This window comes from Zingiber officinale, chromosome 6B (assembly GCF_018446385.1).
Source record: "Zingiber officinale cultivar Zhangliang chromosome 6B, Zo_v1.1, whole genome shotgun sequence".
Classification (NCBI taxonomy): domain Eukaryota; kingdom Viridiplantae; phylum Streptophyta; class Magnoliopsida; order Zingiberales; family Zingiberaceae; genus Zingiber; species Zingiber officinale.
Window position 1 is genome coordinate 20,715,401 of NC_055996.1, and position 27,203 is coordinate 20,742,603.

At 40.4% G+C, this 27,203-nt stretch overlaps 1 protein-coding gene across 3 annotated transcripts; it reads left to right on the forward strand.

The window, feature by feature from the left end:
• Window positions 1-718: 718 nt before the first annotated feature.
• LOC121992206 (filament-like plant protein) lies at window positions 719-5,046 on the forward strand. Of its 3 annotated transcripts, none has more exons than XM_042546414.1 (5): window positions 719-861; window positions 960-1,080; window positions 1,797-1,917; window positions 2,680-4,505; window positions 4,623-5,046. In XM_042546414.1, the coding sequence occupies exons 2-5, from the start codon at window positions 1,036-1,038 to the stop codon at window positions 4,896-4,898; spliced, it is 2,268 nt and encodes a 755-aa protein (XP_042402348.1). In that variant the 5' UTR covers window positions 719-861; window positions 960-1,035; the 3' UTR covers window positions 4,899-5,046. The 3 variants fall into 3 exon arrangements, with proteins under 3 accessions (XP_042402348.1, XP_042402349.1, XP_042402347.1); XM_042546415.1 differs by having other exon boundaries at window positions 721-861; window positions 4,626-5,041; XM_042546413.1 differs by having other exon boundaries at window positions 780-1,080.
• The last annotated feature ends 22,157 nt before the right edge of the window (window positions 5,047-27,203 follow it).

Here is a 27,203-nt window from a genome sequence, read left to right on the forward strand (position 1 = left end):
TGATGATCCTTCTGGGCCGGTGTCAAGCCGAAACTTTTAAAGTGATGTGGACCCATTAACACATGTTTCACGGTTCACAATTTCATCTCGTTGGGTTCGGCGTTTTCATGAATGATTTCCGATTTACCATTAATCTGGTATGGTTGCTGTGATGGTTCCGTGATTTTAATGACTTTTTTTTATCTTCAGGTCTGGATAGAATCCAAAATTATTCTAACCAATTTCTTTATCGTTCTTTTTGAAAAACTCGCTGTATTATAAGAAGCCCACAAATGTACTACGAAGTAAATTATGAGACTCTTCTATGTTTATTTTCCTTTGTTTGCCTCTTCTTTGGAGCAGTTAAGAGGCACGGCAATTATAGTAAAATATAATTATATTTATACGAGGGAAGATAAATTATAAAATCAGTGGAGGTGGAAAAAAAAAATTTTACCCGAGAGAAATTAATCTCTTATCATTATAATAAATCTGTCTTAAAGGGACAATGTATTCGACCTCCTAATGGTTTCGGATTTAACGAACGCATTTTCTGGTCGCTGAACCGTGGTCCTAACCACACAGCAACGGCCTTTTTTGGAAAAAGAGTGAGATACCCAACGCGAATTCAAAATTAAATTAGACATTTCGACTTCCCGAGTCTAGTACATCCGCTGTTAATCCGAACAGCCTACAGGAAACAACAGCCGTCTATTCGCTTCTCTTTTTCGGATTTACGATGGAGATGTGGGCTGAGCTTCGCTGTGCGATGTCTCTTTATCTGACAGCGGATTCCCTCTCACGGCATCTCCGCTGCCATGTCCCTCTCGAGGGCTCTTCGTCTTCTTCCTCGTCCTCTCGCTTTCGCCTCCTGAAACCACGGTTCGCGAATTGAGTTCCATTCCTTCTCTTCTCACTTACTTTTGCTTCTTTTAATTCGCACTCTTTGTCGATAAATGTTGGCATTCGAACGTGGGTAGGCGAGATTTTATGGGTTTGGGGGCGCATTCTTTCTACCTCGACGTTGTGTGAGGAGTTACAGAAATACTGTTGAAGATGAACTTCGAGATGAACCGTAGCGAGACGGAGAGCTCTACATCGGTGTGTTTTCTCTTTTTTTCCGTTTTTCTTTTTTTTTTTTTGTTTTAGTTTTCATCTTAGATCACTATTGTTTCAAAATCAACATTTTTGGAATAGTACTTATCTGGGCGTAGTAAAAGTATCCATTCATTTGAGTCATCTTTGGTTCCGTTTTTACCATTCCCTAATTCTTCCCTCAAATTTCCCTCTTTCTCATTCCTGCCGTATGTAGAGAAGTCATGATCTTTTTTTGCCAGGCTTCTTCAAACATATATGGTTCAGTAGTCAAGTTCAGTAGGGCAATGTGGTTTAAAAAAACTGGATTTGTTAGTTGTTACTTGCTTCTGTAAATGCAAATGTGGTGTGCTTGACAGTGCTTGAAAAAGTGTTCTGATTCTCTATGTAGCTATTCACTATCAAATTTAGAATATGGAAAATAATATACAGCTTTTGATGAGTTTTTTTGACCAATCTCCATACTTGTGTCCATTATTGAACTTGGCAAGTCAAAGTGAAGAGATGCTTACTGCATTTAGCACATTGAAGGATATGTGGCTTCTCACTTGCGATCAAAAATTTTATACTGTGACGATATAATTGCTCATGTCATAAAGTAGTGTTTCTTATCTCTTAGTGTACCCGATTGTTGAAATGGTTTATCTGGATTCAAGAAATGCGGACAGTTTTTGAATTAAACAATTTGGAAGTTGACTAAATATCTGAAAAATTAATTGCAGGTACAAGTGGATGGAATTCCTGAGAGTCTCACTGAGAGGCTATATGTTGCTCTTGAGAGTGTATCTGCTAAAGAGGAATTGGTCAAGCAGCATGCAAAAGTTGCTGAAGAAGCCCTTTCAGGTAATTTGTTTTCATTTATTTAAGTGCCTTAATGCGCAATCAATTGTGACATTGCATCTAAAACTTGTTTATCTATTTGCACCAATCATGTGAAGTGGATAATCTGGGACTGGAGTAAAGTATGGTTGCGGATTACCATATCATCTCTTTCCTTGTATCACCTCCCAGTTCACATGTAATGTCCATGCTTATTAGCATGGAACGAAAGTCAACAATCAGAATTGCTCGACTCTGGTTTCTTACATAATCTGACCTGAATGGGCATCGCAATTTTAGTCAGCTTTTCATGTTCTTACATATCACGAAAGACATGATGTGTGGAAGTTGTTTTATTCATTAAAAGATGTTCTTGTTCCTTTTATGAATTCAGTTCATAGGCTGTAAATATGCTTAACTTTCTTATCTCCCCATACACAATATGATGCTTGAGGCTATAGGCTCCTGACACATTTATTTGCATCGATTAAAATTTCCTTCAAAATATAAACTCACATAAAGGATCATGCAATTTCGTGATAATTTCTCATAGATTTGAGTAATCTCCTATCTCATGTAATATGGGAAAAAAAACAAAATAACTATGTTAACATATTTATCAGGAAAATAACAGGTAAATAGATATTTCGGACCAGGAATTTTATGTATTGTTGTTCAAGTTACATACTGTAATCTGGCTTGTAATGTTCAGCATGGAAGGGTTAATTGAAACATCTATGATACACTTTGTTGCTTAGTGATGAAAATTTTCAATTATCTTGCCAGGGTGGGAGAAGTCAAAAAAGGAGGTAATATCTATAAAGCAGCAACTCAAAGCTGCAATACAGAAGAACACCTCCCTTGAGGAAAGACTTGGCCATGTTGATGACGCCCTCAAAGAATGTGTCAGGCAACTTCGACAATCAAGAGAAGCACAAGAGGAGAGAATCCAGGATGCCATCATCAAGAAAGTCTCTGAGTGGGAGTCTCAGAAATCTCAACTTGAAACCTGTCTAACTGAACTCCAAGCCCAGCTGGAAGCTAAAACCAAAAGTTGCACCTTACTCAAACATGAGCTTTGCTCGAAAATTGAGATTCTAGAAAAGGAAAATGCCTCGTTGAAAAGTGAATTAGTGTCTTTAAATGAGGATTTCCATACCCGAACACTAGATATGGAACTCAGTATCAGAGCTGCAGAAACTGCTAGTAAACAGCATTTGGAAAGCATTAAGAAGATGAGAAAGCTTGAAGTTGAGTGCCGAAGCTTACGTTCTAGAACACATAAATCATCATTGGTTAATGATTCAAAACTCATTTGCAATTCGTTGTATGGTGAGTCTCTTACAGACAGCCAGTCTGATAGTGCTGAAAGGTTGTTTAGTCTGGACAATGACTTCAGCATTCCAGATTCATGGGCGTCTGCTTTAATCACTGAGCTTGATCAGTTCAAAAATGAAAAGAAAACTACCAAAAATCTTAATAGCCCTGTAGAAATTGACCTGATGGATGACTTCCTTGAGATGGAGAGGTTCGCTGCACTAACAGAAGCTGACTATGGAAGTTCTTCTTTGGAGCGCGAAGCTGATTTGGATGTTGGTAATCTTAGACAGATATTACCTAGTAATGTCAACAGTATGCTTCAGCAGATAGCGATGCTGGAAGCGAAGATTGACAAAATGGCAATTGAAAAAGAAGTATTGGAGACAACTTTAGCCGAAACCAACAACCAACTGGAGATTTCTTACGATGAGCTTGTAGTAGTCAAAAATGAATTGACTGAATTGCATGGGCAACTCAGTTGGGCCAGTGGTGAAAAGAACACTCTAGAGGTAAAACTTGAAATATTAGAGGCAAATAGAAAGAACATGGAACTTGAGCATGAGGATGCATACAAGGAAATTATGGATCTAAAACATAGAGTAGAACTATTGGAGGGAGAAGTTGAGGTAGAGAAGCCATTAATTGCAAAATTTAGCAGCGGATGTAAGAATGCTGAGGCAGTAGACTTGGAAGAGAAGAAAAATGAACTTGAAAACAAATATGCATGCTGGGTAAGTACCATGTCAGACAAGAAGAATTTGTTAGAGGAAGCTGAAGAAGTGAAGATAATGTCCGACAGATGTGCATATAAATGCCAGAAAATGGATATCTTTGAACCAAAGAAAGAGGAATTAAACTATCTGGTTAAATTAGATACAATTGGATCTCCAAAGCTTCATGATAGGTTTGATCTAACTGAAGGGAAATCTGAAAAGGCGTTTTGTGCACAGCTTGCAGCAAATCGTCCAATTAGGAAAGCCATTGATGCAAAGGCAGATTTACCATACCAAGAAGTTGAAGAGGATACATCATTGTCTGGAGAATGCAAGTCTGATACAAAATTTTCAGAGGCCAAGAAAATAGAACTTGTAGTGCAACTCGAATTAGAACACATGGAAATACGGAATCTACAAGATAAGGTGCTTATTCTGGAAAAACAAATGGAGAAAGAGAAGGCATTGACTGCAGAATTTGCATCAAGGTGTCTTACACTGGAAGAACAATTATCTCACAAAAAGCAAGCTGATTTGCAGCAGTTCAGAAACTCAAATGAACCACCAACAATCAGACAAGTAATTTACATTCATTTTATCTCGCATTTCATTATTACTGGTTGAGTTCAAAGTTATACATCTTTCAAATATGATCTTACTTCTTCATGGATTCATCTTAACTAGTTGATGGTCCAGCAGGAAAATGAGATTGCTCAGGCTGCTGGAAGGCTTGCAGAGTGCCAGAGGACCATGGCTGCCCTTAACTTGCAGCTCAAATCATTAGCCACTTTGGAGGATTTCTTGCCTGAGGCAAAGACACCAGAATCAAATGGTGAGGTAATGGAAGAACTTAATGGGGAGCCCAAGATATTAGATTTTAGCAGCCCCCTAGAACAAATAGGTGGTCAGTCGGTTCTTTGCAGTGGCACACAGGATTTATCATTGTCGCAGAGTTCATTCCCCCACAGGTGAGATAATTTCACAGAAAAACAATATTGTATTTTCCAAGGAGAGATGAACCTGAGACAATTTTGTAGGAGCTTCTGTAATTTGTTTGACAGATGCACAGTTGTAGTTTTCCAATGCAAAATCTGTGAACTTGAAATTAAAACTCTTGTTTGTATGTTTAACATGGATAGTTGCATATTAAAATTCTGAGTCATGTCATCTGCAGAGTGAAGTTTACATAGTTTGCTCATTGACTAGCATGTGAAACTTGTCGGTACAAACAATATTAGAGGTCATGGACTCTAGAGCCTTCCCCAACTTTCACAAGTTAAGGCTTTGTTCAAAAACCCTACATGGCTCGTATGAGTTGAAGGTTGCCAATAAAGACCTCTAGTGATCTTTTTAGAGTTTCCTTGAAGAGTTATCTTTGAAATGTTTCTGGTCGGTTTTCCACGAAGAGTGGTGTCGGTATTGTTGGGTCACTTCGGAGCTAGAGGGGGGTTGAATAGCTTCTTGTACTTTGTTGATGATGATGTGCAGTGGATAAACTCGACGCAAAGCTCTTCAATGCTAACAAGATAGATTTACTTAGTATCCACCTCAAAAAGAGGTAACTAATCCAAGGATCCGGTCCTCATACAGACTCTCCACTATGAAACACTCCTCGGAAATAATTCGGAGGCGGAGAAACCTCGTGCAAGCTCTCAATACAAAAATACAAGAAGAAGAACAAAAGAAGATAATACTGTTGGTGCAACATCCCTCAGGTCAAGGTTGACCTGGTTAACCAAGCTGAGTCTTGGTTTGGGTTTAGATGTTTGACAATAAGATATTAATCGAAGAAGAGTCAAGTAGGTCAAGGTTGACCGGATACTTGACAGGGAAGTCCTAGTGAGTGAAGCTAGGCAGATGGAAAGTCCTAGTGAGTGAAGCTAGGCAGATGGAAGTCCTAGTGAGTGAAGCTAGGCAGATGGAAAGTCCTAGTGAGTGAAGCTAGGCAGATGGAAAGTCCTAGTGAGTGAAGCTAGGCAGATGGAAAGTCCTAGTGAGTGAAGCTAGGCAGATGGAAAGTCCTAGTGAGTGAAGCTAGGCAGATGGAAAACCCTAGTGAGTGAAGCTAGGTGAAAGTCCTGGTGAGTGAAGCCAGGCAAGGAAGGAAATCCAGATGGATCAAGGATGATCGGACATCTGGTGTTGGGAAGTCCAAGTAGGTCAAAGGATTGACTGGATACTTGGCAGAGGAAGTCCAGATGGGTCAAGGTTGACCGACATCTGGTGGAAGTCAGGTCAATGGAGTGACCGGATACTTGGCACGACGAGTAAAAGTCCAAGTGGGTCAAAGGATTGACCGGACACTTGGTGGGAGTCCTAGCAGGTCAAGGGTGACCGGATGCGAGGCATGATGTACCAACAGGTCAAGGTTGACCGGATGTTGGTTAGGAGGTTTGGGACTTGGTTTTGGGCAAAACCAAGTTCGGATCGATCCGTGGATCGATCCAGGTGGATCGATCGGTGGATCGATCCAGTCCTTCACTGGACGAACCACGGATCGATCCGTGGATCGATCCAGGTCGCTACCGTATGACGATGCTGCTTCGCGCGATAAGGGCTGGATCGATCCGTGGATCGATCCGAAGCCTCCGAAACGGTCGGATCGATCCGTGGATCGATCCAAAGCCTCCCCGATCGATTCGGAACATTCGAATCGATCGGGATCCGACCGTTGCGTCGGGTTTAAAGCCGCAGGCGAGCGTGGTCTTCGGCATCTTCGAACGAGCTCTTCTCAGATTCATTCCAGCTCCTCCACAGCTCTCTACAAGCACGTGATCGCCAGTTCTTGAAGGTTCTTGGAGGCTTTCCAAGTCAAGAGGCGGATCTATTGCAAGAGGAAGAAGTTAGGGTTAGGGTTTTTACTGCACATCTTGTAAGCTTTTGCTTAACTTGTATTTCCCTTTCTTCTTCTTGTATTGAGAGTGTTGTAGGGCTTCTCCGCCTTTGGTAGTTACCATAAAGGAGTGTTATTCATAGTGGAGGGTGTGTGCGTTGGTGTGGATCCTTGGATTAGTCACCTCTTGTGAGGTGGATACCAAGTAAACCAACTTTGTTAGCGTGTGTGATTGTTTCTGCTAATTTCCGCTGCATATTCTTGAAGAAACAAGCCACGCCGAGCGACGAGCACGCGACGAGCTATTCACCCCCCCCTCTAGCTACTTTTGATCCTAACAAGTGGTATCAAAGCGAGGCCGCTCTTCACCGGAATCATCGCCGGAAGGGTCAAGCATATCAAGAAAAGCTAGAGGGTGAAGAAGTTGGAGCAAATTCTTCAAGTTCAAGACTTTATCAAGCTCAACTTCAAGATGCAATTCCAAGATGGGCTTGGATTTGACACAAGGGTGGCTCCACCATACACTTCTACGAGTTTCGATTCTTGGAAATCAAGAATCGAAAATTTTCTTATGATGGAGATAGAGCAATGGTTTGTTCTAATGGAAGGCTTCAAGGCTCCAAGAAATTCAAAGGGCAAAGTTCTAAAGAAAAGTAAATGGAGCCCGGAGCAAGTCCAAAGGTGCGAGGCAAATGACAAAGTGACCAAGCTTTTGGTCAATTTATTGCCAAGCACCATCCTTTGCAAAATTGGAGAGTTTGAAGATGCAAAGGAGCTATGGAGCAAATTGGCCAAGCTTCATGAAGAGATCCCCTCCACTGTACAAGATCATGAAGAATCCAGAGGGTGACTCTTTGGAGCAAGACCAAGAGGAGGACTCCGAGGTTGAGAGATGCTCAACCTCCGAAGAAGAGGAAATCCAAGAAGCTTCATCCTCAAGGGAATGCAACGAAGGGAACAAGGAGGGAGCATACTCCTTGTTTCATGTTCAAGATGATGAAGCCTCCACCTCTAGGATTGAGGGGGAGCAATCCTTGGTGACGCCGGATCAAGAAGAAGGAGAAGCTTCTACATCCGGGTCAAGTGAAGAAGAAGAAGATGGTGCCACCTCCGAAATTCAAGAAATAGCAAATGGAGGAGCAAGTGTCATCCCTACACAAGAAGGTATAAATGTTTCAATTAAAAATAAAAATCATATAATATGTTTTGAGTGTAGGGAAGTGGGCACTACAAGAGCAAGTGTCCCAACTTGGCCAAGAAGAAGGGTCAAGTGACGCAAAAGGGCAAGGAGAAGCCCGAGGAGACCATTCCCGGAACAAAGAAGAGCAAGGAGCATATCATATGCTTCTCTTGCAATCAAAGGGGCATTACGAGTCAATGCCTCAAGGGGAAGAAGATGGTCAAGGCTCAAGGAGGCATTAGTCAAGGGGAGCCTCCAAGGTAAAGAAGAAGGTAACATTTATTGAGCCTACTCCTTTACATTATGGTAAAAGCATGATAGTTCTAATTTTTATCATTTGAATGCGATTTACCATAAGAATAGGAAGCATGAGGGCTTTAAGGAAAAGCATGTGGCCCTACATGCCAAAACTACTACACCTAAGGCTAGGAATGTAGGTAAAAGTCTAGGCAAGAACTCTAAGGATTGTAGCTACAAGCCTAGAAACAAAAATGCTCATGGACTTAATGGAAAACCAAAAACTAAAGACTTAGTGATGGAAAATCAAGTCTTGAGGTCAAGACTTGATAAAATGGAAAAGACCCTAAGAAGGATGGAAAATATCTTATTAGGCCAAAATGAGCATAGCCTAGGTCTAGGAGCACAAAGGTCATCCAATGGTCATAGAGGTTTGGGATACAAACCCAAAGCTAAAAAGGATGTGCCTAGTTATCATAGGGTTCCATATAGCTATGGAACAAACCCTAGGTTTAGTGGTCAAGTCAAGAATACTAGGGAAGTCATCCCTAAGAGTATTTTTGCAACCAAAGTGACTAAGACTTCTAAGAAGTCTAAGAAAGTCACTAACAAGGTCACAAGGGAGGCTATCCCTAGGGTTGACCTAGAAAATGTGACCAAGGCTTCTAAGAAGCCCAACAAGGTCACTAGGAAGGTATCTAGGGAAGTTATCCTAGTGAGTACCTAGAGCATCCAAGGAGCACCAATAGGTGTTGGGTTCCTAGGAGCATCTTCTCTACCCCATAGATGGGTTAGAGAGTGTCAACTCCAATTAGAAGGGTAGTTAACCCAACTTTGAGGAAATTGACACTCAAGGAGCATTTTCAAGGTTTTGTTAACCTTTGAAAATGAAATGGAACTATTATTTACTCCTTGAAAGAGTAAAATGTGCCTAGTGGTGAAAATTTGATTTTAATCTTAAAAGGCACATATTGGGAAATTCATAAGAGCTACCAAGTTGGGATTTTGGTATGTTCTTAGGAAATTTAAGGCAATCCGGGCCTTAACTTTAAAGTGCTACTCTTGTGGAAAAATGAAATATGTCAATATTTGAGGATATGCTTAATTTCGACTGGCATAAATTAATCAAGGGAATTAGAAATGCCAATTTGGGCTTTGACATTTTCTTGAAGCACTTTAGGGCAATCTAGGTTTAAGTTGTAAGTTTAGCTAAGGTTTTAAGGATACTTAGATAGTTAATCTAGGTATATTTTATTTATGCTAAATCTTGCCATGATTGTTTGCCCATCATATGTCATGACATCATGTCTATTTTTGCGTTCATGTTTTATTATGAAAAATCCAAAAATACCATGTCATGACATTCATACATCATGTAATTATAGGATATTTTCTTTTGAAAATTATTTCTTTTTGATGTATGTCATAACATTATCATGCATTAAGTTTAATTCCTTGTAATTAAGGACAAAAGGCATTTAACAACACTTATTAACAAGTGACATCCTAGGTGGGTGTCTAATATCTCCAAAATGCCTAGATAGATATGCATGATCCTAGATTAGGGCAAAACCAAAATCTACATCTCACAAAGACCTATAAGATGACTTGTATGTGTTTTAGTGCACATTAGATACAAGTGAGATGTTAGGATGATGAACAAAACTCAAGATCTTGATTTAGTGCATTCTTTTGAGTTTTAGTTTCATCAAAACACATAGATATGTGTTTTCCCATCATTGGGAAAGCTAATGTACAAGTCATGTGCATTAAGCCCAAGGAATATGGTGGGATATTGGTTTGAAAAAGTTTTCAAAATGATTTTGGAAAACCTTGGTGAAGGCTATCTTTTGATAGTAATCATCATTGAATAGTTGAACACAAACTTAAAGAAAACACTAAAGTTTTTGCAAGTTTTCAAGTTTGTGTCAATCTTTGAAAATATGAAGTATTTTCATAGAAAACTATTTTTCCATGATTAAGTATGCCCTAAATAATGTCTACACGAAATTTCATGATTTTTGGATTTTTGTAGAATTTTCTAGGGGTTTCTGAAGTTGACTGAAATGGAATTTCAGCAACTATCAGAACTCCGATCGATCCATGGATTGAATCGATCCATGGATCGATTCGGAAGGCAAATCTCCCGCGAGCAGAAGCTCGCTGGATCGATCAGCCGATCGATCCAGGTAGTCTGAATCGATCAGTGGATCGATTCAGAAAGGTTCAATCGATTGGAACCCAACTCCAATCGATCCAAGTTGCTGATTTTGGCTGGGAAAGCCTGATTTCAGCACTTTGAACCTATTTTTAGTCTAGGTACTCATTCCAAACCCTTAAAATACATTTGTATACATAAAAAGGGTGTTTTCGTGTTGAAAACAAGGATGGAATGGTAAAGGAAGGCTAAGTTGAAGTTTAGGTTGAGGTTTGTTTCAAATTTTGAACATTTGAACCTCAAAACTTCTAAATCTGGGTTTCCTAAAGGTTTAGGGATTCCAAGTCATTGTTGGTGCAATGACAGAAGTTACCACCATGTCTTTAGGGGGAGGGACTCTTTAAAGACATGAAAATTATTTTCATGAACCTTGGAAGGTGGTTAACCTTCTGTTGTGAACTTGCTCAAGGTTGAGCATTTAAACTTGAAATGGGGAAAAATGGGGAGTGGATATCCTCATCATTTCAAGTGGCAACTCAAGTGGTTGAAAATGCTCAAGGTTGGGTATTTGTCAACATTGAGGGAGAAGTTAAGGATAATGAAGGGTATGGGACCTTCGATATTAAGTTGATCACAATGAGTGAAATTGTGATCACGATGAGCAACTCTCCAGGGGGAGAGTCTTCAACAAATGGAGTTGTTGAAGTGTGCCCAAAATTGGAGCATAGGTTGATGTGTGTCCAAAGACGGGTTGATGTGTTTTATTAGTAGGAGGTTGATGTGTGCCAATAGGGGGAGAATGAAAGGAAGTAAGTTAGGTTTTCATTACCTAGAGGGAGTCTGCCCTCTTAGGGGGAGAATGAAAAGCTTAATTTATGGGTTCATTACCTAGTGGCATGAAGAAGGAGGCTATAGGATTAGCCTAACTTACATGTGGGATTGTAAGTGTTATTGTGGTATTGTCAAACATCAAAAAGGGGGAGATTGTTGGTGCAACATCCCTCAGGTCAAGGTTGACCTGGTTAACCAAGCTGAGTCTTGGTTTGGGTTTAGATGTTTGACAATAAGATATTGATCGAAGAAGAGTCAAGTAGGTCAAGGTTGACCGGATACTTGACAGGGAAGTCCTAGTGAGTGAAGCTAGGCAGATAGAAAGTCCTAGTGAGTGAAGCTAGGCAGATGGAAAGTCCTAGTGAGTGAAGCTAGGCAGATGGAAGTCCTAGTGAGTGAAGCTAGGCAGATGGAAGTCCTAGTGAGTGAAGCTAGGCAGATGGAAAGTCCTAGTGAGTGAAGCTAGGTGAAAGTCCTAGTGAGTGAAGCTAGGCAGATGGAAAACCCTAGTGAGTGAAGCTAGGTGAAAGTCCTGGTGAGTGAAGCCAGGCAAGGAAGGAAATCCAGATGGATCAAGGATGATCGGACATCTGGTGTTGGGAAGTCCAAGTAGGTCAAAGGATTGTTGGATACTTGGCAAGGAAGGAAGTCCGATGGGTCAGGTTGACCGGACATCGGTGGAAGTCAAGTAGGTCAATGGGTGACCGGATACTTGCACGACGAGTAAAAGTCCAAGTGGGTCAAAGGATTGACCGGACACTGGGTGGAGTCCTAGCAGGTCAAGGAAGTGACCGATGCGAGGCATGATGTACCAACAGGTCAAGGTTGACCGGATGTTGGTTAGAGGTTTGGGACTTGGTTTTGGGCAAAACCAAGTTCGATCGATCCGTGGATCGATCCAGATCGATCGGTGGATCGATCCGATTCCTTGGATCGATCCACGGATCGATCCGTGGATCGATCAGAGGTCCCGATCGATCGGCCGATCGATCGAAAGGATCTGGATCGATCCGTGGATCGATCCGTGGATCGATCGACAGCTATTGAAACGGTCGGATCGATCCGTGGATCGATCCATGGATCGATCAAAGCTCTCGATCGAACATTGAATCGATCGGGATCCGACCGTTGCGTCGGGTTTAAAGCCGCAGGCGAGCGTGGTCTTCGGCATCTCTTTACGAGCTCTTCTCAGATTCATTCCAGCTCCTCCACAGCTCTCTACAAGCACGTGATCGCCAGTTCTTGAAGGTTCTTGGAGGCTTTCCAAGTCAAGAGGCGGATCTATTGCAAGAGGAAGAAGTTAGGGTTAGGGTTTTTACTGCACATCTTGTAAGCTTTTGCTTAACTTGTATTTCCCTTTCTTCTTCTTGTATTGAGAGTGTTGTAGGGCTTCTCCGCCTTTGGTAGTTACCATAAAGGAGTGTTATTCATAGTGGAGGGTGTGTGCGTTGGTGTGGATCCTTGGATTAGTCACCTCTTGTGAGGTGGATACCAAGTAAACCAACTTTGTTAGCGTGTGTGATTGTTTCTGCTAATTTCCGCTGCATATTCTTGAAGAAACAAGCCACGCCGAGCGACGAGCACGCGACGAGCTATTCACCCCCCCCCCCCTCTAGCTACTTTTGGTCCTAACAAATACAATAATAAATCTTACAAGATTTATAACATGAAACCCCAGCTTGCCTCTTCTTTTTGTTTGGGAGCGTCTCTTGACCTTGGAAGTGCAACGGCACTTGTCTCCAAGAAGCCTCAAGAACCAGCGGTGATGTTTGTGTGAGCTCGGTGAAGAAGATCGGAGAGCGGTTGTGTTGAACAGTACACGCGAACCCTTTTATCGGGTGCACAACGACTAGTTTTCAACCTTAAGTGATTACTTTAATCGCTTAAAGGTTCTTAATCGATTAGCCGAGTCAATTAAGAGCCTTTCTGTTCATGCGAGAACAGACCGTAAGCGATTAAACTTCTTGAATAATCGCTTATCGCAGCTTCTATTTCACACAGAGAACTTCTCAAGTGATTGCCCTAATCGCTTAAGATGTGCCTAATCGATTAGGCACCTCTCTGTACACTCGCGAAGATGAGCTTAAGCGATTACCCTAATCGCTTAAGCTATGGCAATTGATTAGCTCAATCGATTACCAAACCCTAACTTCCAAAACAAAGTATAGGTTCCCTTACCCAATATCCAGTCAATATTGACCTGTTGGTGTTAGGGTCGAAATGTGCTTAGGGGGGGGCGGGGGGGATAGTCACGCTTGTTGATGTACTTCTTTGATAATGTGCAGCGGAATAAACAACATGAAACACACTCTACAATGCTAACACAAGGATTTACTTAGTATCCACCTCAAGAAGAGGTAACTAATCCAAGGATCTACACACATGAGCACTCTCCACTAAGAAAACACTCATTTACGGTAACTACCGAAGACGGAGAAGCCTATACAAACTCACAATACAACAAGAAGGAAAGACAAGCTTATACAAATAAAATCTTACAAGATTTACAAAACCCTAGCTTGCTTCTTCTTGCTTGAATACACCTCTTGACTTGCTTGGAAGTGCACCAACACTTCTCTCTAAGCCTCCAAGATCTAGTGTGTGTCTGTGAGCTCTGTGGAGAAGATCGCTGTGGAGATCGGAGAAGAATCGGGCGAAGAAGTAGAAGTCGTGTAGAAGAAATCGCTCGCCAACGGCTATAACCTGCGCAACGGTCGGATCCCAATCGATTGAATGACTCTCAATCGATTGGGGAGGCTTTGAATCGATCGGTCAATCGATTCAAAGCACCTCTGTGCTCTCTGAAAATTGCCTAAATCGATCGACCGATCGATTCAGCTCAATCGTGCGATTTCTAGTTCCCCAATCGATCGGTCGATCGATTGGAGTTCTAATCTATCGGCCGATCGATTGGAGGTTCCCAATCAATCGATTGATCGATTGGGAGAGGTTCTGTGCGTGTCATTTAAGCTCCCAATCGATCGGGCGATCGATTGGGACATCTGCTTGTCGCGGCGCACATCCAATCGATCAACTGATTGATTGGACTTCGGTTCAATTGATCGGTTGATCGATTGACCCACCTTTGACTTGCCTAAACTCAAGTCCAAGGTCTCCAATTCTAACATTCGGTCAACCGTGACCTGTTGGAACATTATACCTAGCATCCGGTCAACTTTGACTTGCTAGGACTTCTTCACCAAGTGTCCGATCAATCCCTTTGATTCACTTGGACTTTTCTTCTTTTGCTAAATGTCTGGTCAACTTTGACACATCTGGATTTCTTTGTACCAAGTATCCAGTTAACCCTTTGACCTACTTGGACTTTCCACACCATGTGTCCGGTCAACCTTGATCCACCTGGATTTCCTTGTGTCTAGCTTCCCTCACCAGGACTTTCACCTAGCTTCACTCACTAGGGTTTTCACCTGGCTTCACTCACCAGGATTTTCTACTGCCCGGCTTCATTCACCGAGACTTTCACCTGCGTGGCTTCACTCACCAGGACTTTCCAACTGCCTAGCTTCACTCACTAGGTCTTTCACCTGGCTTCACTTATCAGGACTTTCCAACTGCCTAGCTTCACTCACTAGGTCTTTCCCAGTCAAGTATCTGGTCCTGCTTTGATCTACTTGACTCTTCTTCACACCAAACTGATCATATCCTGACCAGAGGGGAATTGCACCAGCAATCTCCCCAATCGGATGATTGCACCTGCAATCTCCACGTATTGTCAAACATCGAAATTCAAACATCTAGACTCAGGCTTGAGCCAACTCAAGCCTAGTCAACCTGGTCAACCTTTGACCCGAGAGACATTGCACTAACAATCTCCCCCTTTTTGATGTTCGACAATACCTTCAAGTTAGGCTAATCCCATGGCCTCAACTTCTTCTCATGTTAATGCATGAATGAGGGTTTAACCCTACATTCTCCCCCAAGCCTTCCTAGAGGGACAATTAAGGCCTAACTTAAACTCTACATTCTCTCCCTATTGGCACACATTAAAAAGAACTCTCCGCCTGAAGAGTTACTCACTATTATTCACAACATCACTCGTTGTTCACAACACCACAATGAAGGCCCCATAGGGTGAGCAATAATGCTTATCCTTAAGCATTTCTCATTTCAACAATGAAGGTTCCATACCCTTCATCATATCACATGCTCACCCTTGAGCATTACGCGATGTTACGATGCTCATCCTAGAGCATCCATAACTCCACAATGAAGATATCCACTCTCCATTATTTTTCAACGCTCAACCTTGAGCATTATTTTTTTAAACGAAGGTTTAACCACCTCCAAAGGTTTCGGAAAATAATTTCCATATCCTTAAAGAGTAACTCCCCCTAACGACATGCTTCAAACTTATGTCATTGCACCAACAATGACTTGGAATCTCTAAATATTTAAGAAATCTAAAAATTTAAAGTTTTAAGGTTTAAATATCAAAATTTGAATGCAAACCACAACATAAACTTCAACTTAGTCTTCCTTAACCATTTCCCCTTGTTTTCATCATGAAAACTCTCCCTAAATGTATACAAATGTAGTTCAAGGGGTTAGGAGTGGTTACCTAGACTAAGAATGGTTTAAAATGCTGAAATCAGGCTTTCCCAGCCAAAATTAGCATTCCCAATCGATTGGAGTTGAGTCTCAATCGATTGAACTCATCTCAATCGATCCACTGATCGATTCAGGGAGGTTCTATTCGCAGAACCTTCCTCTGAATCGATTGCCCGATCAATCCAGGAGTGAATGGATCGATCGGCTGGTCGATTCCGTGAGCTACTACTTACGTGAAACACCTCTCAATCGATCGGTCGATCGATTGGGGGCCTCCAATTGATCGACTGATCGATTGGAGCGCTAATTTCCTGAAATATATTTTCAGCGAAATTCAGAAATTCTCCAAAAATTCTACAAAATTATAAACATCATGAAAATCCATGTAGACATTACTTAGGGTATATATAATCATGGAAAAATAATTTTCTATACAAATACTTTCTATTTTCAAATATTGACACAAACTTGAAAACTTGTAAAAACTTCAATGTTTTCTTCTAGTTTGTGTCTAACTTTTCAATGATGATTACTATCAAAAGATAATCTTCACCAAGGTTTTCCAAAGTACATTTAAAATCATTTTCAAAACCAATATCCAACCATGTTCTTTGGGCTTAATGCACATGACTTGTACATTAGCTTTTCCCAATGATTGGAAAATACATAACTATGTGTTTTGATGAACTTAAAACCCAAAAAGAATGCACTAAATCAATATCTTGAGCTTTGTGATAGGATGTATACTAAAAGCCTAGCTTTTGGTATAAATATTTATCTAGAAATAAGAATCACATTGGTCAAATGTCTACATTTATGATAAATATAGTTGTTCAATTAATTTATATTGTAGATAACATGGTGTATGGAGTCACACACAGAGGATCATGTTATCAGTACCTTATAAATTATAAACAGTAGCTCACGACCAAGATGGAAAGGAACAAACCATTGGAAGGTCGTAGTGTAATTAGGTATTAGTTTATCTTAACTATATAATTACACTAGTACACTTAGAGTGTATTGAGTAGGCCTATTAGAGGTCGTTTCTTTTTATACTGACTTTATAAAGGAACAAAGACCTCAGTTATTATGGAAGTGTGTGTGCTCTTAATCCTAATATAATAACAAGCACATATATTTGATATTTATTTCTTTAATTTATCAATGGGTGAGATTTAGTTCGATAAATCAATAAGCCCGATAAGTTGGGAAATGATATTACTTATAGTGTGTGTTGTTGATTATAGAAGGAAACTGTGTCCTAATAATCTAGGTTGAGAATGACCCCAAGAGGAGCTCATAAGGATTGTCATGTTAAACCCTGCAGGTGGACTTAGTCCGACATGATGATAAGGTTGAGTGGTACTACTCTTGGACTAAGATATTAATTAAGTGAGTTGTCAGTAACTCATTTAATTAGTGGTCATTTGACATCTTAAACACAGGGAGACTAACACACTCATAATAAGAAGGAGCCCAAAATATAATTTGGTATTGGTGCGGTAGTTCAATAATAATTCTTTAGTGGTATGAGTTATTATTGATGAAGTTAAGTTGTGTGTTCGGGGCGAACACGGGAAGCTTAATTTCATCGGGAGACCAAAACCAATTCCTCCTCTCGGTCCCTATCGTAGCCTCTTGTATATAGAGATTTATACCCACCTATACCCATCTTAAGGTGACCGGTCAAGCTAGCTTGGAGCCCAAGCTAGGGTCGGCCAAAGCTATTGGTGGAGCCAATTATAGGTGGCCGGCCAAAGCTTGGGTCCCAAGCTTAGGTGGTCGACCACTAGAAAATAAAAAGGGATTTTTATTAAAATTATTTCTTATATGGATATCATGGTTTTAAAAAAGAGTTTGAAATTTAAATCTTTCCTTTTATAGCTTTCTACAAAAGATTAAGAAAAGATTTGAAATATTTCCTTATTTGTAGATTGAAAGGTGGATTTTAATTTTAAGAAAACTTTCCTTTTTTAACCATGTTCATGATTTAAAAGAGAGTTTAAAAATTAAATATCTCTTTTATAAGTTTCTACAAAAGATTTGATATCTTTCTTTATTTGTAGATTGAAAGGAGATTTTAATTTTTAGAGATAACTTTCCTTTTTGAATATTATCCACATGTTTAAAAGAAAGATTTTAATTTATAAAATTTCCTTTTTATAATCCACCATGAAGGGAAAAATTATTGGAGAAATTTTTTATAAAATTTCTGGAAACAAATAAGGAAGTTTTAATTTGTGTTTAAAATTTTATTTGCTTGGAGATTTGGTTGTGGCCGACCATTATAATAATGAAAAGGGAATTGATTTTTAATTAAAATAAATTTTCTTTTTCATGGCAAAAGAATTAAGGAAGTTTTTATTAAATTTCCTTATTTGCCAAGACCAAGGATTATAAAAGAGGGGGTAGAGGTGCCTTCAAGGCTAATGGCTCTATTCTTTTTCTTCCTCTCTTTTTCTCCTTGGTGTGGCCGGCCCTAGAGGTTCTCCTTCTCCTCTTCTCTTCTTTTTAGTGGCCGGTTTCATCTTCTCTTGGAGCTCTTGTTGATGGCCAGTTCTAGCTAGGAGAAGAAGGAGAGAAAGGAGGCTTTGTTTCTAGCATCCCTTGGAGCTTGGTGGTGGTGGCCGGACCTCTATTTCTCTTGGAGAATTATGGTGGCCGAATCTTGCTTGGAGAAGAAGGTGGCTTAGGTGGATTCTCATCTCGGTAGATCGTTGCTCACACAACATCCGGGATAAGAAAAGGAATACGGTAGAAGATCAAGAGATTATTTGCTTACAAAGAAAGGTATAACTAGTAATTGTTTTCCGCATCATACTAGTTTTCTTTGTATAGTTATTTTTGGAAATACCAAACACAAGAGGCATATGATTCTAGAGTTTTCGGATTTGTTTCGAAGTTGTGTTTCTTTTCTTTTATTTTTCGAATTTGTGATTCGATTGTTCTTTTTGGTTAACCTAGAGTTATTTAAGGAAATTAAATATTAACTTTCCTTAAAAGGCTTTGTCTAGGCGGTGGTGGTTGCTCCCATATCCAAGAAGGTCATGTGCCTCGCCATGCAGTTCTGGAAGTCAATTCTGGAAATTAATATTTAATGAAATTAATATTGGTGGATTTGAATCAATAGTATTAAGTTTCGCTTGCGATTCAAATCTAAATCATTAAGAACAGATAAGTTAAATTTGGAATCAATGATGTTAAGTTCCGTCTGCGATTCCTAATTTAACTTCTAAAGAACACACTAGGTTATTTAAGGAAATGTTCGATATTTGTACAAAAATTTTGTACAGTGGAGCCGGTACGGTTTTCCTAGGACTAACCAACACTTTGTTCATTATCCTAACATCTCACTTGTATCTAATGTATACTAAAACACATACAAGTCACCTTATAGTTCTTTATGAGATGTAAAGTTTAGTTTTGCCCTAAGTTAGGAATCATGCATATCTATTTAGGCATTTTGAATTATGAACATCTATCTAGGATGTTACTTGTTAGTGAATGTCATTAGTCCTTAATTGCAAGGAAATTAAACTAATGCATGATGATTTATGGCATACATCAAGATGAATAATTGTTAAAAGAATATTTGCTATAACTATATGATATATGTATGACATAACATGGTATTTTTTTGTTTTTCATAATAAAGCATGAATGCAAAATATGATGTCATGGCATATGATGGGCAAACAATCATAGTAAATTTGCATAAATAAAATATACCTAGATTACATATCTAAATATCCTTAAACCTTAGCTAATTTAAAATTAACTCTTAGATTGCCCACTTTTTCCCAAGAGAATGTCAAAACACAACTTGGCATTTCTTTTGTTCTTTCCTTTTTGTGCCAATGAAAATTAAGTTAAATTCCTCAAATTTTGGCACATTCTACTCTTCCAAAGAATAAATGATAATCTACTTCATTTTCAAAGGTTAATAGTAATCTTGAAAATACTCTCCGAGTGTCAATTTCATCAAGGTTGGGTTAACTATCCTTCCAATTAGAGTTGACACTCTCTAACCCATCTAAGGGATAGAGAAAATGCTCATAGGAACCCAAAATCTATTTGTGCTCCTTTGATGCTCTAGGTATTCACTAGGGATGACTTCCCTAGATACCTTCATAGTGATCTTGTTAGGCTTCTTAGAACCTTGATCACTTTCTCTAGGTCAACTCTAGATATAGCTTCCCTTGTGACCTTCTTCTTAGACTTCTTAGAAGTCTTAGTCACATTTGTTGTTGCAAAGATACTCCTAGGGATAACTTCCCTTGTATTCTTGACTTGACTCCTAGACCTAGGATTGGTTCCATAGCTATATGGAACCCTATGATAAGATATTGCATCCTTCTTAGCCTTAGGTTTATATCCCAAACCTCTATGGCCATTGGATGACCTTTGATGTCCTAAATCTAGGTTATGCTCATTTTGCCCTTTTAGGATATCTTTCATCTTTTTTAGGGTCTTTTTCATTTTATCAAGCTTTGACCTCAAGACTTGATTTTCTTTCCATAAATCCTTAGTTTTGGATTTTTCATTTTATCCTTGAGCATTTTTATTTTTGGGCTTGTATCTATTATCATTAGTATTTTTGCCCAAGTTGTTATCTACCTTCCTAACTTTAAGTGTGGTAAACCTAGCATGAAAAGCAACATGTTTTTCCTTAATGCTATCATGCTTTCTATTTTTATGGTAAATAACATTAAAATGAAATAAATTAGAGCTAGCATGCTTTTTACCATTATTTAAAAGGGTATGTTTAATAAATGATACCTTGGGTTTTACTTTGGAAGCTCCCCTTGACTTGTGCTTCCACCCTTGGCTTTGACTGATTTCTTCCCCTTAGTACATTGACTCCAGTAATGTCCTTTTTGATTGCACAAGAAGCACACTATGTGCTCCTTACTCTTCTTTGTTATAGGGGCAGTCTCCTTGGGCTTCTCCTTGCCATTTGGTGCCACTTGGCCCTTCTTCTTGCCTAATTTGGGACGCTTGTTCTTGTAGTGCTCATGTTCCCTACACTCAAAACATATAATATGATTTTTATTTTTAATTGAATTAGTTATACCTTCACGCGTAGGGATGACACTTAATCCTCCATTTGATTTTTCTTGTGTTGTGGAGGTTGCCCCATCTTCTTCTTCACTTGACCCGGAAGTAGAAGTTTCTTCTTCTTCTTGGTCCGGTGTCAGCAAATGTCTCTCCTCCTCAATCCTAGAGGTAGAGGCTTCTTCATCTTCATCTTGTACATGGAACAAAGAGTATGCTCCCTCTTTGCCTTTTTCGTTGCATTTCGTTGAAGATAAAGCTTCTTGGTCCTCTTCTTCAGAAGTTGAGCATCGCTCAACTTCGAAGTCCTCTTCCTCTTGGCTTTGATCTAATAAGTCATCCTCTTTGGATTCTTCTTGATTTGGTACAGTGGAGGGGACTTCATGAATCTTTGCCAATTTGTTCCAAAGATCCTTGGCATCCTTGAATTCTCCAACTTGAGCCAAAATATTGCTTGGCAATAAATTGACCAATAGCTTGGTCACTTTATCATTTGCCTCGCTCCTTTGAATTTGTTCTTGGCTCCACTTGCTCCTCTTGAGAGTTTTTCCCTTTGAGTTTGTTAGAGCTTCAAAACATTTCATTAGAGCAAACCATTGCTCTATCTCCATTATAAAAAAAAATTCGATCCTTGCTTTCCAAAAATCGAAGCTTGTGGATACAAATGGCGGAGACACCTTTGTGTCAAATCCAAGTACATCTTGGAATTTCATCTTGAAGTTGAGCTCTTGATGAATTCTTTGACTTGATGAATTTTGCTCCAACTTCTTCACCCTCTAGCCTTGTTGCTCCTTCCGGTGATAATTCTGGTGAAGAGCGATCTTGCTCTGATACCACTTGTTAGGGTCAAAATGTGCTAGAGGGGGAAGGGGTGAATAGCTCGTTGCGCTTGTTGATGTGCTTCTTCGATAATGTGCAGCGGAATAAATAACACGAAACACACTCTACAATGCTAACACAAGGATTTACTTGGTATCCACCTCAAGAAGAGATGACTAATCCAAGGATCCATACACACAAGCACTCTCCATTAAGAAAACACTCCTTTACGGTAGTATAAACTCACAATACAACAAAAAGGAAAGACAAGCTTATACAAATAAAATCTTACAAGATTTACAAAACCCTAGCTTGCTTCTTCTTGCTTGAATACACCTCTTGATTTGCTTGAAAGTGCACCAACACTTCTCTCTAAGCCTCCTAGATCTGGTGTGTGTTATTGAGCTCTGTGGAGAAGATAGCTGTGGAGATCGGAGAAGAATCGGGCGAAGAAGTAGAAGTCGTGTCGAAGAAATCGCTCGCCAACGGCTATAACCTGCGCAACGGTCAGATCCCAATCGATTGAATGACTCTCAATCGATTGGCGAGGCTTTGAATCGATCGGTCAATCGATTCAGAGTGCCTCTGTACTCTCTGGAAATTTCCTGAATCGATCGACCGATCGATTCAGCTCAATCGTGTGATTTCTAGTTCCCCAATCGATCGGTCGATCGATTGGAGGTTCCCAATCGATCGACTGATCAATTGGGAAAGGTTCTGTGCGTGCGATTTAAGCTCCCAATCGATCGGGCGATCGATTGGGACATTTGCTTGTCGCGGCGCACATCCAATCGATCAACTGATCGATTGGATTTCGGTTCAATCGATCGGTTAATCGATTGACCCGCCTTTGATTTGCCTAAACTCAAGTCCAAGGTCTCCAATTCCAACATCCGGTCAATCGTGACCTGTTGGAACATTATACCTAGCATCCGGTCAACCTTGACTTGCTAGGACTTCTTCACCAAGTGTCCGATCAATCTCTTTAACCCACGTGGACTTTTCTGTTAAGACCTTCGGATGCGGATAGAGAGGGGGGGTGTGAATAGCCGACCTCAAATTATCGTTTCTTCCTACAATTTAGGTTAGCGCAGCGGAAATACAACGTAGAAACGAAAGTGGAGAAGATCAAACCTCAAACATGATGATATAACGAGGTTCGGAGATGATACTCCTACTCCTCGGCGTGTCCGTAAGGTGGACAAATCCTATCAATCCGTTGGTGGATGAGACCCCGGAGAACCGGCTAATAAAAACTCCTTCTGGGTGGAGAAACCTCGCCACAATCTCTTTTGCAACAGCAATAAAGGAGTACAAGAAATAAAGCAAGAAACAATGGATAATATGAATGTAAATACACTCTACCAAGTTTGCTTGCCTTCTTCTCGTCGACTGGAGTCCGTTGATGAAGCAGCAACTTCACGGATGATGCCAACAGCAGCTGATCAACCAGTCGAGGGAAACTCACATGAAGCTTCAGCAAAGAGGAGCTCAGCAAAGCTCAAATCGCAGTAAGGAGGAAGAGCAAGAACTGTTACTGTAGAGGCCCTCGACCTCGATATATATCCTGCACCTGCTGCTGCACCTGTGAAGAAGACAAAGAGCAACACAGAAATCTAGCCGTTGTGTCGCAACGGCTAGGCCTGGACATCGGTCTGGGAGTCTCCTGATCGGTCTGTGGACCGATCAGGCCCTAGGCTGATCGGTCCCCAGACCGATCAACCAACTCTCTGTGAGAGTTGGCTTCGAAGCCTGATCGGTCTGTGGACCAATCAGGCTATAGGTGGATCGGTCCACAGACCGATCCCCCTACCTTTTTCTGCCTCCTGATCGTTTCCTGATCGGTCTGGTGACCGATCAGATACCTTACAGTGAGCCACTGTTTGGTTACTGATCGGTCACCAGACCGATCAGATAACCCATAATATCACTGGATCAGTCTGCAGACCGATCCAATTTCTCAGCCTTAAACCTAAAGCCTTCCCGGTCTAGAGAACGAGCTACCGAGCCCTCTCTGACCTAGTCCGGAGAACGAGCTATCGAGCCCTCTCCAACTCTGTCTGGTCCAGAGAACGAGCTCCTGAGCCCTCTCTGACCTAGTCCGGAGAACGAGCTACCGAGCCCTCTCCGACTTCGTCCGGTCCAGAGAACGAGCTCCCGAGCCCTCTCTGACCTAGTCCGGAGAACGAGCTACCGAGCCCTCTCCGACTCCATCCAGTTCAGAGAACGAGCTCCCGAGCCCTCTCTGACCTAGTCCGGAGAACGAGCTGCCGAGCCCTCTCTGACTTCCCATGCCCAAGCTTCCATACTTGGACTTCTCCCGTGCCAAGCTCCCTGCTTTGACTTTTCCGTGCCAAGTCTCCATACTTGAACTTTTCCCGTGCCAAGCTCCCTGCTTGGACTTTTCCGTGCCAAGTCTCCATACTTGGACTTTTCCCCGTGCCAAACTCCCTGCTTGGACTTTTCTGTGTCAAGTCTCCATACTTGGACTTTTCCCGTGCCAAGTCTCCATACTTGGACTTTACCGAATCAAGTCAACTCAAGTCGGGTCAACCAGGTCAACCTTGACCGAAGGTTGCACCCACAATCTCCCAAGTTTGTATTCTTGTCAAACATCAAGATACAACTTTTCTATTCTCGTCAAACATCAAAATACACCTCGAGTCAGGTCAACTCGAGTTGGGTCAACCAGGTCAACCTTGACCTAAGGTTGCACCAACATTTTCTTCTTGTGCCAAATGTCCGGTCAACCTTGACCCATCTGAATTTCTTTGTGCCAAGTATCCAGTCAACCCTTTAATCTACTTAGACTTTCCACACCATGTGTCCGGTCAACCTTGATCCACCTGGATTTCCTTGTGTCTAGCTTCCCTCACCAGGACTTTCACCTAGCTTCACTCACTAGGGTTTTCACCTGGCTTCACTCACCAGGATTTTCTACTGCCCGGCTTCATTCACCGAGACTTTCACCTGCGTGGCTTCACTCACCAGGACTTTCCAACTGCCTAGCTTCACTCACTAGGTCTTTCACCTGGCTTCACTTATCAGGACTTTCCAACTGCCTAGCTTCACTCACTAGGTCTTTCCCAGTCAAGTATCTGGTCCTGCTTTGATCTACTTGACTCTTCTTCACACCAAACTGATCATATCCTGACCAGAGGGAAATTGCACCAGCAATCTCCCCAATCGGATGATTGCACCTGCAATTTTCACGTATTGTCAAACATTGAAACCCAAACATCTAGACTCATACTTGAGCCAACTCAAGCCTAGTCAATCTGGTCAACCTTTGACCCAGGGATATTGCACCAACAGTTAGAACTCCTCTTTGCCTAGCATCTAATTAACCTTGACTTGCTGAGACTTCTTTATCAAGTGTCTGGTCAATCCTTTGACCCACTTGGACTTTTCTTCTTGTACCAAGTATCCAGTCACTTTCTTGACCTACTTGGACTTCCAATCACAAGGTGTCCGATCAATCTTTACCCACCTAGATTTCCATGTGTCTGGTTTCACTCACCAAAACTTTCTCACCGTCTAGCTTCACTCATTAGGGTTTTTCACCTGGCTTCACTCACCAGGACTTCTCATCTGCTTGGTTCACTTACCAGGACTTCTCATCTGCCTAGCTTTACTCACTAGGACTTTTCACCTGGCTTCACTCACTAGGATTTTCCAACTAACTAGCTTCACTCACTAAGGCTTTTCATCTGCCTAACTTCACTCACTAAGGCTTTTCACCTAGTTTCACTCATCAGAACTTTCCACACCAAGTGTCCGGTTAACACTGACCCACTTAGATTTTCTTCTTCTATCAACTTTCCTGTTGGACTTCTCCTTGTTTAACCTCCAGTTAGGACTTCCCAGTCAAGTATCCGGTCAACCTTGACATACTTGACTCTTCTTCACATCAAACTGATCAAAATTGCACCAACAATCTCCCAAAATGAACAATTATACCTGCAATCTCCATACATTGTCAAACATCGAAACTTAAATATCATGACTCAAGCTTGAGTTAATTGCACCAACAATCTCCCCGTTTTTGATGTTTGACAATATGTTTAAGTTAGGTTAATCTCATAGTCTCAACTTCTTCTTCATGTCAAAGCATGAATAAGTGTTTCCCTCATTCTCCTCCTTTCTAAGAGGATAGCCTCCCCTTTGGGTAATAAAGGTTTCCTAACTTATGAATGAGGGTTTCTTTCATTCTCCCCCTTTTCAAGAAGATAGCCTCCCCCTTTGGGTAATGAAGGTTTCCTAACTTAAATCTTACATTCTTCCCCTTTTGACACACATCAAAAATTATCCCCCCCTGAAGAGTTATCTATACGTTATTCACAACCTCACTTGTTGTTCACAACACTACAATGAAGGTCTCATACCCTTTATTGCATCCACATGCTCTTCCTAGAGCATTAACCCATTATAATAAAGATTTCCAATCTTACATTGTGTTCCTATGCTTAACCTTGAGCCAGTATAACAATGAAGATGTCCACCTTCCATTATTTCATTGTTTACGATTAAAAGTAAACCATGTTTTCAAGGAGTAGTTTCCCCTCAAAACATCCTCCAAACATTTGTCATTGCACCAACAATGACTTAGAATTTCTAAACCTTTAGAAAATTCAAAGTTTGAAATTTTGAGATTCAATAATCAAATTTGAATGCAAACCTCATCTTAAACTTCAACTTAGTCTCTCTTAATCATTTCAATCTTATTTTCATCATGAAAACTACCCTTAAATATTTACAAATGAATTACTTAGGGTTAAAGATGGCTAGTACGACTAAACACGGCTTATTCAACTTAAATAAATTTATTTAAGCTGAAAACAGGATCTTAAGCGCTTAAACCAAGCCCTTAGTCTCTTAAGACCAACCATAATTGATTGAAGTTGGGATTTAATCGATTCCCGAGTGTTAATCGATTGTTGTGATCGATTAAGACCTTTAATCGATTGCAGTAATCGATTCCGTGAGCTACTATGCTAATGAGAATTCGCCTAATCGATTGACCTGATCAATTAGGATGTGGTAATTGACTAGCCTAGTCAATTACCATTTCTGATTTCTGAAATTGATTTCAGTCAAATTTCATAAATGCCCCCAAAATTTTACAAAATTCTAAAAATCGTGAAAATTCTTGTAGACATTATTTAAGACATATACTATCATGGAAAAATAGTTTTATAAGAAAATACATCTTTTTTTCAAAGATTGATACGAAATTGGAAAACTCTTGAAAAACTTCAATGTTTCTTTCAAGTTTGTGTCCAACTCTTCAATGGTGATTGCTATCAAAAGATAGACTTCACCAAGGTTTTTCAAACATTTTGAAATGATTTTCAAAACAAATTTCTAACCATGTTCTTTGGGCTAAATGCACGTGACTCGTACATTAGCTTTTCCAATGATTTGATAACACATAACTATGTGTTTTGATAAAACTAAAACTCAAAAGATATACTAAATCAACATCTTGAGCTTTGTTCATCATTCTAACATTTCACTTATGTCTAATGTGCACTAAAACACATACAAGTCAACTTATAATCCTAGTGAGATGTAGATCTTGGTTTTGATTTA

What these genes read in the sequence shown, in the direction of transcription:
- LOC121992206 (XM_042546414.1), top strand. Translation starts at nt 1,036, where the DNA reads ATGAACTTCGAGATGAACCGTAGCGAGACGGAGAGCTCTACATCG. An exon ending in AGACGGAGAGCTCTACATCG is followed by an intron (nt 1,081 to 1,796) that starts GTGTGTTTTCTC and finishes AATTAATTGCAG; the next exon opens with GTACAAGTGGATGGAATTCC. An exon ending in AACCACCAACAATCAGACAA is followed by an intron (nt 4,506 to 4,622) that starts GTAATTTACATT and finishes TTGATGGTCCAG; the next exon opens with CAGGAAAATGAGATTGCTCA.